This window comes from Brachypodium distachyon, chromosome 2 (assembly GCF_000005505.3).
Source record: "Brachypodium distachyon strain Bd21 chromosome 2, Brachypodium_distachyon_v3.0, whole genome shotgun sequence".
Classification (NCBI taxonomy): domain Eukaryota; kingdom Viridiplantae; phylum Streptophyta; class Magnoliopsida; order Poales; family Poaceae; genus Brachypodium; species Brachypodium distachyon.
In genome coordinates this window covers 6053300-6067644 of record NC_016132.3, presented here as the reverse complement: position 1 = coordinate 6067644, position 14345 = coordinate 6053300, and the positions used below count along the sequence as shown (strand labels likewise).

The 14345-nt window shown below is 43.0% G+C and overlaps 1 protein-coding gene across 2 annotated transcripts; it reads right to left on the bottom strand.

Moving 5' to 3' along the window:
* Window positions 1-6530: 6530 nt before the first annotated feature.
* LOC100821912 (TOM1-like protein 9) lies at window positions 6531-14345 on the bottom strand. Of its 2 annotated transcripts, XM_024459687.1 has the most exons (11): window positions 14245-14345; window positions 12004-12082; window positions 11402-11500; window positions 11175-11288; window positions 10826-10968; window positions 9795-9876; window positions 8919-9004; window positions 8273-8506; window positions 7611-8107; window positions 7174-7476; window positions 6531-7092 (listed from the first exon to the last, which is right to left on the bottom strand). In XM_024459687.1, the coding sequence occupies exons 1-11, from the start codon at window positions 14343-14345 to the stop codon at window positions 6764-6766; spliced, it is 2067 nt and encodes a 688-aa protein (XP_024315455.1). In that variant the 3' UTR covers window positions 6531-6763. The 2 variants fall into 2 exon arrangements, with proteins under 2 accessions (XP_024315455.1, XP_003565953.1); XM_003565905.3 differs by having other exon boundaries at window positions 6531-7476.

The following is a 14345-nucleotide window of genomic DNA, read 5'->3' as shown; positions in this document are numbered from 1 at the left end:
TTGACAGCTATCGGTGTCTTTATGATCAATCTAAGTCACTGCACTGTGGAAGAAGATGATTGTTTTCTTTGTTCAGCGTGTGTGTCTTTCGGCATGAGTGTATGTGTGTTTGTGTATCCCAGACCTTGGGAGTCTGCAGTGCATCTGATGGATGTGTGGTAGATTTTTTAAAAGACAAGCAGCTTCTTCAGCCTTCTGTATGTGTTGACGTAAATGTTTCTACTAGAGATTTTTGTCATGTATGATGTTCCAATTTGTTCAATGACGTACAAGCACCGCCTGGTAATATACTGTGCATGTTCATGATTCAGAGTAGGCATCGAACGAATGGGCTCTGTTCATCATCTTGTACTCCTGTATATTTGATGACTCGTGTCTATTCATAATTTAGAGAATGATTCAGTGTATTATCTCTGTCCTAAAGCATTTGTGCCCCTGTGGTTGCATTGTTGCCTCTGTGGTGTTGATGTTCTTGTCTGATTATAAACGGAGAATTGGAGCCTGCTATTTAGCTGTCTGTTCTGATACTCAAATGGATTGGTCATGGGTTTAGAAAACTGTGTTGTCATTGACCTCAGTTAAAACCTGAGAAATGCAAAGGACGACAGATCTTTGTGTGATGTACATCGATCAGAATGGTCATGGATTCAGAAAACTGTGGATGTGTCGAATTTCTTCAGTCAACTAGTTCTTTCCTTTGTTTGAAATATATGTCTCAGGTCTTGCTCCGTCTTCCCCCTCCCCCCGTGTCAGGCTCCGTGTTGTACCCGTTTTAATTAGGCACCGTTTGATAACGAGACAAGGCTCCAGGCTCTGTTTTTTCTACAAAAAAAAATAAGGCAACAAGCCAGCGACTAGTTTTATCTTCCTACTTTTAGCTGAACTAGCTTCATTTCGAAAATAATCCACAGACCAAACTATGGCAGACTATTATTACACAGGCCCGCGTCCTCCAACCACGTCATCACCGACACTACCAGGAAGGCAAAGGAGGCGGCGGCGCGCTTTCGGTGTCCTGCGGCCCCGCTCCCCTCTTGGCGCCCCCCCCCCCCCCCCCCCCCCGGGTCCTAGGACCCGTCATCATCGACACTACCCTGCAAGGCAGCGTAGGCGACAGCGCGCTTTCAGTGTCCCGCGGCCTCGCTCCCCTCCAGGCACCCCCGCGTCCTACAACCCCATCATCTCAGACACTACCCTGCAAGGCAGCGTAGGCGCGTGCTTTCGATGTCCTATGGCCTCACTCCCGTTTCGGCGCCCCCCGCGTCCTACAACCCCGTCATCACCGACACTACCCTGCAAGGCAGTGGAGGCGGCGGCACTTTTGATGTCCTGCGGCCTCGCTCCCATCTCGGCGCCCGCGGGAAGCACCATCTTGTCGCCCGTCTCCGGCGAGGCCACAATGATCCCATATGGAAGTTGCTCAGAATAACCGACGGAAATTCTACTGTCACCGGCTCACCGCAGGTGGTCCAACCCGCAGTAGAAGCGATCAAGGGGAGTGAGGATTAAGAAGGCACTAGTTTAGCTGACTGCACTCGGGTATTACAGGATGGAGAACCAGCAATAGAGGATTTTGAAATCGAAGTGGCGCCAACATTAACACTATTTGGCATAGCAAGGTTTGGATTGCCTGAATATTGTGAATTCTTGAAAGTTGAGTATGAGAGTGTTTGTGTGGCAGAAGAAGTTTTTTGAAGTCGAAGAAAAGAATTAGGCACATAATCTTTGGAGCTGTGGAAGGATGCGAACTCTAGCAAGGGCGCCATCGATGTCATTGGTTTCGACCAGGTTGCACCAAAAGACATGGGCGGAGCCAAGGCCCGGCCACCCCGGCAATTGCCCAGGCTCCACCAATTGAACCCCCTTTAGTCAATGCAAACAGAGTGATTAACTTGGCAAAAAAAATTGGACAAAATTTAGTTTACAGTGTATTTTCCCCAGGCTCCCATAGTGGGCTAGCTCCGCCACTGCCAAAAGAGGTGCATGATCGGGCAAAAGAATTTGTTTTGTCGATGCACCGTGAATCCACTGATGGCGCGCAAGCAAGCAGCATAGCTGAATGTGAAGTTGAATACAGTGCTAAACCTGGGCGTGGGACCATCTTGGGGAGCTAGATTCGAAGTCAGGGAAGTTGGCAAAGGAGATAAACTAGAAGCCATAGAAGAAGCGCTTTTAGAGGACTGTAATGTTCTAACTGGAAACGGCAACAAATCTAAAGGCCTTGGCACTCACAGACCAGGTACTTCGCTTTTGAATGTTCTCCATGCCAAGGTGAGGAATCTGTATAGGTTCATGAACGTGCCGGTTCCTCGGGCATTGCCGTCGCTGGTTGAGCTCATGGGAGCCTCCAAACGACCCAAGGTGTCCTCGTCCTCACCAATTAGTGTTTGGTTGCCAGGAGATGGTGGAATGTAACGGAATGGTTCCATAGTTGAACAACATCCTGATGTTTGGTTCCTAGTTGCATGAAATTGACAAATTGTAATGGTACCATTTGCTTCCTCAATGGAATATTCCCCTAACCATCTCATTCTTAAAAAATGTTCTCCCCCGAAACCTTGGTTTGCCGAAAGCGCAAACCATTGAAGTACGTAGTGAGTGCCAGCATTGGAGTCGCCCACTCGTGAGTGGGTCTTTCCTTAAGACCCACCCATAGGCCATAGCAGTATAGCACTATGGCTAGGTCTAATCCTTATGACTCACCCATAGCAGTAACAATGGCTAGGTCTACGTCCTCGAACCCCCGGCTCCTCTTTGTCTCTATAAAGTGTGGTTGCGTGTACGCACAAGTTGATACGACGGCTCGGTGAACAGCTACTGACTGCTATGTCCCTTCTTTAGGTGTGACTACTGAGTAGTACTGACCACGGCTCCGTTTCTGAGTAGACTTGAATCGTGCCGAGCAAGGTGCAATAAAACGATGCGCATCGGTTCACCAACCATGGAGTAGATATTTATTGCGTGTAACAAAAATAAAATAGCAGAGAGAAGTTGGCATGGCAGGGTCAAACTGACATGTTTACCCTACACTGGGCGATCCCATTTTGTCAGTGACCTATGTTGTCATCACTTGACTCTAGTCTTTACCTCGGTACTGCCGTAAAGCCCGCCGAGAAAATCAGAAACCTAGCTCTATTCATTTCTCCCCATTTGGACGATTTTTGCCTGACTCTCGCTGAAAGTTTGAGCATCCGGCCGTGTAGGGCTCGTCGGCGATTAAGAGAGGACAGGCCGATACGCGCGCGGTACGGTAGGAGGAGTTCTCGGCGGCACCTACGCGCAGGGATCCTCTGTCCCATCTCTCATGGGACATAGATCCACCGGCGGCGGATCCGTCTCGGTTTTGGCCGGGACGGACGACGACGACCCGGACCCCCGCTGCCTCCATGGTATGGAAATCCTTGTGTTACTGTTGCCATCGTTGCTAAATATATGATGTGCTCTAATTTTGTGCTTTAAACATCATAAAGTTTGATCAAGTTTATTGAAAATTGTGCCATCATCTTTCTGAACTCAGATTATTGTTATTGAAGATAATTTCGGTAACACTGCACAATAAGGAAAGACCTGGAGCAATGGAGCATGGTGTGTTATGAAGGTGTTTTGGACTACAACTCCTTGCCTGTCACAGGGGAAGAACCACTTTCTCTCGGAGCCGGAGCCCAGGCCTGAGATTACTCCCAACAAGTTGGCATTCAACCAGGATAGCATCAGCAGCAAGCTTGCTCTTTTATTTCTCATCTGCCTTCCCCTTGTGAAGCTGGTTGGCTGTGAAGTTTTGTTCTTGATCTTTGAATTTCTTGTCCACCTGTTTGTGGAATGTCCGGTTCCCTAATCCCTTGCAAGATGGAGGTGCAGGCAGGGCGATCGGAAGCGGAGTCACGCGTACGTAGAATCCCGCGTACGTACCGGCATGGTTGTACCGTGTGAGCAGCGCAACCCTAGCACGCTAGCTAGCGCTGGAACTACACAGAGCCACAGAGGTAGGGGAAGTACGTGGAGATGAACGTATATGTACGTGTATATGTGTGTGGAGGGTGGGGATGGATATATGCATGAGCGTCAGGGCGTGGGGTGTGGGCACGTACAGCTGGGTGCGGCCAAGGCGGCAGGTGAGGAGAGACAGCCTAGCGCGGCTCTGCAAATTGCAGTGGTACATGGTGATCTCGCCTGGCTAGCCAGGTGGCTAGGTGCACACATTGATCGTCTACCACATGTCCACATCCTACCTGACAAAACATTTATCTGCCGTGGAATTGAGAAGAGTAAAATGCATCCGAAATTTCTATTCTTTGGTGAAGGTGTCAAGTAGGTCCCTAATCTTTCAAAATGCACATTTGGGTCCTAATTGTTTGTTAAGTGGTTCACTCCAAGTCCCTCGGCTGTATGCCCAGCTTTGGCCGCAGACGTGGCTGACACGTAGGCTTTGGGCCCACACGTCAGGCGATGACGTGGCGTTGCGATCTTACAGAAACCCCCCCCCCCCCCGCACGTTTCTCCCTCTCAGTTCCTCCGTGGGCGTCACCATCTCTGCCGCGTGAATCTCAGCCTCCTCCTCCGACCCCGCGGCGACGGCGGCGAGCAGTAGGAAGAAGAGTAGGGCGGCGAGGGCACGGTGGGCCATGGCTGTCAGTGAGCGGCCCTCCTCTACGACACCGAGGAAGAAGAGGAGAACGTCAGCGGGCCGCAAAAATGAGAGGGAGAAACGTGTGGGGGGTTTTCTGTAAGATGGCAACCCCATGTCGTCGCCTGACGTGTGGGCCCAAAGCCTACATGTCAGCCACGTCATGCGGCCAGAGCTGCGTATACAGCCGAGGGACCTGAGGTGAACCACTTATCAAACAATCAGGACCCAAATGTGCATTTTGAAAGATTAGGGATCTACTTGACACGTTCGCGAAATAATAGGAACCTCGGGTGCATTTTAATCAATTGAGAATTTGATACTACTAGTATTATATTCAAGATCTGGGCACAGAGGAATGCTATTCAACGTATTGGGAAAAAATGCTATTCAAAATCAAGGCAACCGTATATACAAACCTAGCTATAGTTTGTACAGAAAAAAAATCCACTCATGCATGCATGTAGAAAACATATAGAAACTTATTCTTGAAAATTCTAATAGAAAGTTAATGTGGTCATTTGTGCTGTTTTGTACAATTAAAGTTCTATGTGACAATAGCCACAACAAATAATACTTCCTCTGATCCATAATAAGTATATTGGTTTTAGTGCAAAGTTAGTACGTATAATTTTGCACTCAAGACACTTATTATGGATCGGGGGAGTATGTATATTTGTGATAAGTTATGTATTAAATAATGAGTGATTTAATTAATGTTTCAAGCTGATACAAATAAATAAACTCAACATCTGCAACAACAACGTGATGAAAAAGAAAAAGAAAAAAATAAGTAGAGCAAAGCCTACGACCATCGTCTTTAAAACTTAAGCATACAAAACAATTTTGACTAGCTAGTTTCAAAAAGGTTTCAAACATATCCAGTTTCAAAATATTTTCTTCACAAGAACCAATCATTGTTTTGATGGTTAGGTTGGTGGTTGTATCCCCAACCCACCAAGATGAAATCACGGGTTTGATGCTCTTTGTTTCTCATTTCAAACTGAACTAATTCAGTGTTAAACCATGTACCCCGCGCGCACGTGTTTGTAATCGTTGCTTTAAAAAAAAAATTGCTTCACGAGTTAGTATCTTTGTTCGGGTTTGTAAGGCCAGCACGTGTTCCTATTTCATTAATTTGACCAAATAAATTTGTATTATATTGCATAAAAATACACCATTAGATTATTAGTTGAATGAATATTTTAATAATATTTTTTTGACATATAACTTATATCTTATTAGTTAAATTGATGATCTTCAGAACATGCGTGATCATTTATATAAACTCGACCTGAAGACGGTTTCATCAAAAGCTCGTAGCCTACCAGGACAGATCCTGCTCCATTTGCCCTATGGTTTGGCCACTTTTCTTAAGAGGTGTCATCACACGGTCGAGTATTATGTTTTCTTTTTTTTGCGCAAAGGTCGAGTATTCTGTTCCAGAGAGTACTATCGAGTCGTTTCGCAAAGTGGGAGAGAATAATATTATGTCATCCTCGTTCATCGTCAATGGCCCATATCTATCTCCGCCTGGAGACAAGACAGCGATTGGAACAAGACAAGTCGACAAGATAGTCATCTATGTCTCACGCATATGCATACGCAACAACACCAAGAACCGTGTAACTGAAGAGTAGCCAATGGAGTAATGGACGTCACCACGACAATGCGACATGATGCTGAAAAGACGAATCGCTGCACAGTTTGGGAGTACAAAGCTACCAGCTCTCTCTCCCTCCCTCTATTGTATTTTGCCTTTTTTCTTCAACCTAAATGTTTCATTTCAACGACAGCTAGAGCACGGGGGCCCGGCACAAATATTCTCACAAATAAAAGGAGATTGGCACAAAGGGAAAAAAATTAATATAAACACACCTTTAATAAATGTCACTGCCAGAGAAAATTGCCTCAGAACTATTTAATCTTTATTAAATCATCACTTTACCAATATCTCCCCTCTGGCGTGACCAGTACACACGTCAAAACGAATTCAATGGAATCAATGTGGGGAGGCAGCGTACAAAAACTGAACCTTACACATCCAGGAGCTACAAGTGTATGAACAAGCCACGTGGAAAAATCATGTAAAAATAGACAAAATATATTAAACCACTCACACTGTGACTCACGTATATATCATGAAGCTCTGTTCTGCTTCGTCTTGGCGATACTTAGAAGGTCGCCGAAAAGCTTGTCCTCAGGTCTCGATGGCCTGATGGGTTGCCCCATGGAAGACGAAGATGGTGTCGTCTGGTAGGACGAGTTCATCCCCATATGCGAGCTGTCTTGCATGGAAAGACCATACATGTTCTGCGAGAGGTCATTGGTACCAGGGTACCCATATGGCCTTCCCTGATTGTAGTATTGTGCTCCTGGCTGCTGCATATAACCGTATGCCGCGTATGCCGCCGCCGCCATCTGACCACCATACATTTGCTGATGTGGCATTCCTCCAAACTGTGTGCCTGGCATTTGTTGACCGTACATCATCGCTGGCTGTTGCACCCCTGGCATCGGCGAATGTTGCATACCGGCGAATTGCATACCTGGCATGGGCATGGAATGTTGTGGCTGATGTCCAAACTGGTTCCCATAACCTGGCTGCATCTGTGCTCCAATAGTTTGGCTGGATTGCATTGTCTGAGGTAGCATAGCACCCGGTTGGTTGTTATACATCGGCTGGGTTTGTAGACCTCCCATATGGTTGTTCTGCGGTTGTAGTGGCTGCACGCTACCTGGCTGGCTTGTTGGCAGTGATTGCATACCTCCCAATTGGCCATTGGACATTTCATTGCTTGGTACGGACTGAGCTTCCCATGGAGGCGGCGGAAGGGATCCACTTTGGTCATCTACAGAATTCAGAGAAGAATATCACAATTGCTTCAAACAGGTAATGCACGAATGTAAACGGAAATAATTTAACTGGAAAATGAAGTACTACTGAAAGATAAAGAAAAGTAATGGTCCAATTCATATTGCGTACCATAATTCATTTGCTGAGGTGGGGGTGTGGCATGGTTAGCAGCTTGACCATTCCATCCAGAATTCGTGTGATTAAACTGGGATGCATGATCATAAGATGTTCCAGGGTTTACAGCACCCCCATTAGGATAGAGCGCCGCCTGCTGAGGAGGCTGTTGTGATTGTAAAGGCTGCTGAGTTGGAATGTTGTATGGCTGTGATCCCTGAAGAGCGGGACTTGAATTGAGACCGAAGGGGTCAAGTGGTTTGGCACTGCTAGTAGCGGTACTGGTTTGAGAAAATATATCCACGATTGCCAGTGCATTTTGATTTGAAGTAGAGTCAGCCAGTGGATCAGTGACTGGGACAAGAGCCAAAGAATTTTCTGCTGTAGATGGTGTATCATCCCAGCTAAGAAGATCAATGCCAGAATCAGGTTTTGGGGGGTGGGTTGCTGAACCATTCGACATCGGCGGTGCTGGAAGCGCTAGTTGCTCAAATGGAGACTGGTCACTTGTACTGTTACAAAGACAGGTCACATGCAAACAGAGGTTAATTAGAGCACTCATACAAAAAGTAAAGTCATATCTTCAAACGTCAGCCAGGATTCTCAACAGTATTGAAACTATTCCTAAGATTATGTAGAACCAAGCATATGCAGACGTGATAGGAGAGGACTAGAACCTTTGATTAGGCTCTGTTTTAGAATCTTGGCTTGTGGGATCATCAATATCTACTAGTGCCTGCTCTTTCTTAGAGTCTTGATTTGCAGAATCCTCAGTATCTACAAGCGCCTGTAGAGACTTTGGTTTTTTCTCCACTCTAACCGCAATGCCTGCAGCAATCGCGTCATGTTTTGCTAGAACACGCTGCAAATCATCATTCAATGCAAGACCCTGTGATAAAAGTTCCTCATCCCTGAAAATAAGAAAGGAAACAATTTTAATCGCTTAGGAAGCTAAACTAGCATTATCCTGCTAATTTGGGTTAAGCTAAAAAAAGCAGTGCAAGGCACCTGTGTCAGCTTTTAGTGAAAATGATTTTTTTTTCTTTGGACGATCCAGATAAGTTAACATAAATATCATCTCTTCTTGAGAAACATCACAACATCCCACAGAAAACAAGTTTCAGAAGAGTAATAGATAAAACTGATAGAGGCAGAACTTGCATCATCCTCTTATCAGACAATGCCATAAGGCGCTTACGAAAAGGAACTCTCAGTCATACAAATCTACCTATATCTTGAAGAGTGCTATTTGATAACATTGGATACACCGCATCAATCAACTGCTAATACAGAATTTAGAGGATTCAAATTAAGTGCACTCACGAGGCAGTATTAACCAGCTGTACCACTCTCTGCTTGTAAGTGCGGCATTGATCAACAAGCTCCACAATTACCTCTTGCCTTAGTCCCTGTGTGCAGAGCATTTATAAACATATTTAACAAACTTTAACAATTTAGGAATTTAGGAAAAGGCTGCCAATGTTGTTGAGCATCGTATTATTATGCATGACATGAACACAGCAAGAACACCCGAATTCGAATTAGTAATTAGAAATGCACTTTCTATTTCTAGCTCTTATTCCAATCTACATGGATATATTTTCTTTATTCACTGATGCTGATTTTGGGAACACAGATGCATGTATTTTCTTTACTCAATAGCTAAAGGTAGTCAGGACTCAGGTATACTGCGCAATCTACTTTTTTCATGCTTTCCTACCTTACCAAATGCACTTTAATGGTAACAAAGATAACAGGCACATGGTATTTCAAGTGGATGGATGTTGGATCCAAGACGTGCTAGACTGGTTACTGGTCATATATAAGATAGTTGGCCTTGAGCTTGAGGCCCTGGTGTCCTGGTGTCCTGGACAACTCAGATTGGATATCATGTATATTGAGTAATGTTTACAGAACCTATGCTAGTAAAAAACATTTGTTAAAGTACCATAAGTTCCATGTGATTACAGCAAGGTCATATTTGAAATTAACAGTGGTCGGGACATATTTCCCAAAATAAAACAATCTCAAAGATTTTTTGTAAATCCTTCAACAACAAATTAGAATAATATGTTCAACTGTTGGTTGCAGCTCTATAAAGATAAGAAGTCCATAGTTTTGTGCAGATTACATTACAAGGCATGCTCCCTCGCAAAGAAAAAAATAGAATTAACAAGCACGCTACTTGAATTTTAGTACCTCTCTGTTTCCAGGGTCTAGAGCATTCAGCATCTCTGCTAGTACATCCATGATACCACGAGCATTCTGAATCTCTGTCGTACTGAAAATATGAGCAGTATTCAGTTCAACCTATCTGTGAAAAAACTACAAGGTAATGGGGCTAGAACTTCATAAAAACTACCTAAAGTAGATGTATTTGTCAAAGACATCGACTGAAGAAAAAACAAAAGGAAACTAACTATAATGACTATCTGAAGCTAGAGAGTCATGGCACTGTTATTCTACTGTTTTGCTTTGTTTTACCTCACAATAAGAACCCAAGTCTCTAGGCCAGTACAAAAGAAGTTACAGCAACTAATCTTATACTCCCTCCGTGCCATAAAGGTTGGCATGGATTTGAACTAGCTCTAGTTCAAAACCGTGCCAATCTTTATGGAACGGAGGGAGTACAAGATTCCAAGATCTAGTTTACATTAGAATCACAAACTGCAATTCATTACAGGCGAACCAGATTATAATAGTGAGGCACAGTAATAAAATAAACAAAAGTTCTTTCAGTAAGAGAGCAAATAGAAAAGGCTATACCGGGTTCTTAGACTGCATTTATTCAGTACATCACAAAAACAACAATTTGCTTAAGGAAGCCGCAAAAGTTGGTCATTTGCTGGAACACATAGAGCCAATTAAAATATAATTTATTCCAAATTTTATGATATAAACAAGGAGAAGAGTCATGTTTTCCCTTGGAAGTCAACTGAGCATAGCCGTCATTGACTCCTTGCATGACCTTGTATATTTTCTCTCTTCAAACGACAAATAGAATTTTTTTTCCTAACCCTTCTCTTATCTAGGAACGGAGGGAGTACATTCCAGGTGATATTTTTACAGGTCCAATTTGATCCAGTAAATAACCATGATTTTGCAGTCTCCATCAGCAAATTATTGATTTCATGGTCTGTTTCAGTAAATGCCAACTAAGAAAGCAAACTGTGACAATAGAAAAGATCATCTCAAAGCAGAAAATGGAGATGAAAGGAAAGAAAGCACACTTCAGAGCAGGGAAGTCATTTCCAGCAGAAGACTCAGCTTCATCCCGTTGATCAGGACTACGCATACTATTTGCTGCTTGAGACTGCCCATTAAACAGTGGTGCGGGTCTCTCAGTTCTCTTGGGGAATTGAGCTCCAGCACGCTGCAGGGGGAGAATAACAGCACAAAAAGTTAAACAACAAGTTGAATTCTCATAATTAAAATAGAAATATTGCACTCCATCTGTTATATCCTGAAACCCATTAAGCTTAAGATAAAATGATATTAATATTAACATCTTTAAACGGAAAAAAACTGAGCTAGGAAAGGTTAGAGCCTTATAAATCAAATTGGGCTTCAAAAGCATACCACCAACTCATGGTAAGCTGCATAGTATTGTGGATATCTTGCACGTGGTCCACCCAAAGCTTCTTGCCATGTATCTATGAGAACCAAAATCTTCTCTTTCACACGTGGATCAGACTGTAAGATGAAAATAATTGACCATCATACAGTCAGAAGAATCAAAGAAAACAGTCGTAGCTTTTCTTTCTCGAACATAAGCAGTAGTTTCAGAACTAGGAAGCACGAGATACCTTTTTCTTTACCATCTTCACCATCTCATGCAACACATCTCTCTCTGCAACATGCATTTGGAATATATCCCCACAGTTCTTGATTGCAGTTTCCAACAGCTGAAATAGAAGTATCATCAGTCCGTTGCCAAGACATTATTCAATGTCCACAACGAATCATAACATAGTGAAACATAAAGCTATCAGAATAAATTGATTAAAAACAAGCTTTGTCCTCATCAAATGTCCTGTTTTTTCTGTGTGGGTTGGAGTGTTGGACAAGGAACTAATAATACACAAATTATAATTACAGGAGATCGACTGGTTTTATAGGCTTAGCCTTTGCAACCATTTTCACTAACATCAGGATGTTTACTTATGCTGCTGGTGTTGCAAGCCACATGTGTATTACTAAATGACATCTACTCAGGAAACATAGAAGAAACATGCAAATAAAAGCTTTAGTAAATATAGACAAGAATGCAAATATAGCTAAGCAACAGGCAGTTATGCTCAACGCTGTAGGAAAAGCATACCTATATAACTTTTTTTTTCTTAATAACTCTAGCAAACTATCAATAAATCACATTTAAGAGCTTAGGTCAAACTGGATATAAACTTACAGTTAGCGCAAGAAGCTGAACTTTCGGATTTTTGTGCACAATCCTTTTCCTGAGAGCCTTCACAACATCTTTTGATTGCCTGTTACCAGGGGAAACATTTGACTAATGACTATCAGCAGCTCACAGCAAATAAACAGTAGCTATATGTCGAGATGCTTGTTCTGAATCAACTCAACCATTTGATCTAAAATCAATAATACTTGATGGTGAATCAATGCAAGCAAAATATATTCGTATGTTTAAACCAGTGGCATAGAATCTAATCTCATTGCTTGAAAACGAGAAGATATATTAATCAGAAACACTGCATCAACTGGCTTCTGTAGCAATACATAATAAGTACTCCCTCCGTTCCATAATTCTTGTCAAAATATTACATGTATCTAGACGCTTTTTAGGAATAGATGCATCAATATTTGGGCAAATTTGAGACAAGAATTATGGAACGGAGGGAGTAGTCAACTGGTAATACATTATGACTAGTCAACAGCATTGTACTAAGGAAGAGTTAATACTCCCTCCTACCCATATTGCTTGTCTCAAATTTGCTCAAATATAGATGTATCTATGTTTAAAAAAGCGTCTAGATACATGTAATATTTCGACAAGTAATTCCGGCGGAGGGAGTAGCATATTTTAGTGCAATCGTCGACCGACTAATGGTCAACCGATTAAACCAATTAATAGGTCCGAAATACGATTAATCTCTAATCCCTACCCGACCAAGCAGTTACCGGTTACCGATTTTTCAAACATTGGGCAATAGCAACACCGATTTCTCAATTAGTATCTTTGGAAGATGTCGATTATTTAATATAGCAAGTAAAATAAAATGCAAGTGCTCGCCTTAATTTGCTTTACTTCGACAAAATTTACAGCAAAACATGCTTGACAGTAAAATAGTAACTGTTGAACAATGATGGAAAGCTGTTGACCTATGCCAAGATGTTTATACGAGCACCATGGCCATTCTCATTTCACAAAAACTATGAAATCAACAACTATGTCCAAAACTACTTCACTACCCAATTCCTTCAGATTTCAAAGATTAGCTAAAGTGAAGTATTAGCTTATATAGGCTGCATCACCGGTTTCAATGAGCACTTTAGTGAACAAGCAGTTCATATTAAAGTAAGCATCCTCACAATAAAATTTTCAAGGCTGGTTTACAATAATGTATTTAATTACCTTCGATCCATTCCAATATATCGTTACCACAAAGCTTCTGTTACATGACATAGGAACTGACAACCCAAAGATTATTACCAATTCAAAAGTTGTATGTTGTTGTCAGGATTGTAAGGAACTGCACAATATAGTGTTTCTCCTCTTCCATGTGACTTGTGAACATTGTATGAGAATAGCATAACCTACATTCTCCATGCAACTCTTAACAAGCAACACCTCCAGGAGCAGCAATTCTTATTCTATTTCCTCAGTTTCTATGTTTTGATATAAGGTGCATGAAGTAGGCACACGTAACTTATGAAACTAGGAGGTTACTGAGTGAGTAGGTTGTCAAAAGCTTCACAAAGAGCACATGGTCAATCACACTAGAAGAGTCAATATTTGCACGTAAATATGGGTAGTGGGCTAGCTATTACTACAAAATTTTGCACAGTGTAAGTTAACCCTTTCCAACAAAACAAATGATACTGATCACCACCATATAGGTCAATGAATACTATGCTCATGCCAATTGACCATATTGCAGAATGCCATTTGCCATTTCGCATAACCAACCAATAGAACATCAACGTACCAAGCATCAACCTCCAACAGTTTACAGTTATCTACATTCACAAATCCCCATTCAGCCATGAGGATAATAAAAACTACCGCATACAATCGAAAACCATCTCCTGAGAAACCAGAATGCAAACGGAGCAAAGATGGAACCGATCGCAATTCCCCAGTCACCTACCCACCCGATTGTATCTGGATAATTTCACCTCCCCGCTTCAGGAAGGTCCAAATTCGGGCCAATTGTTCTCGTCTCGTCTCGCTCAAATGAACCACTCAAGCAAGCCCACCATCCATACAATTTGTCATAACTGGAACCATTTCCACGATTACGCCATCCGACGACATAAAATCACACTCCATCCTACCCAGATCACGCAGCAACTCGGCCAGCTCAGCAAACCAGGCGTACGAATCACGCATGGTAACGTACTACTACTATATCTCGCAAGGGGGGCACCGAATCCGAAGACGAGGAGGAGGATGGGGCGGCCGTACCCGGGGTCGCGGTTGCAGATGTCGCAGATCTCCATGTTCTTGGCCCAGTCGGGGCCGATGAGCATGTCGCTGGTGGCCCGGTCCACCATGGAGCCAGCCAT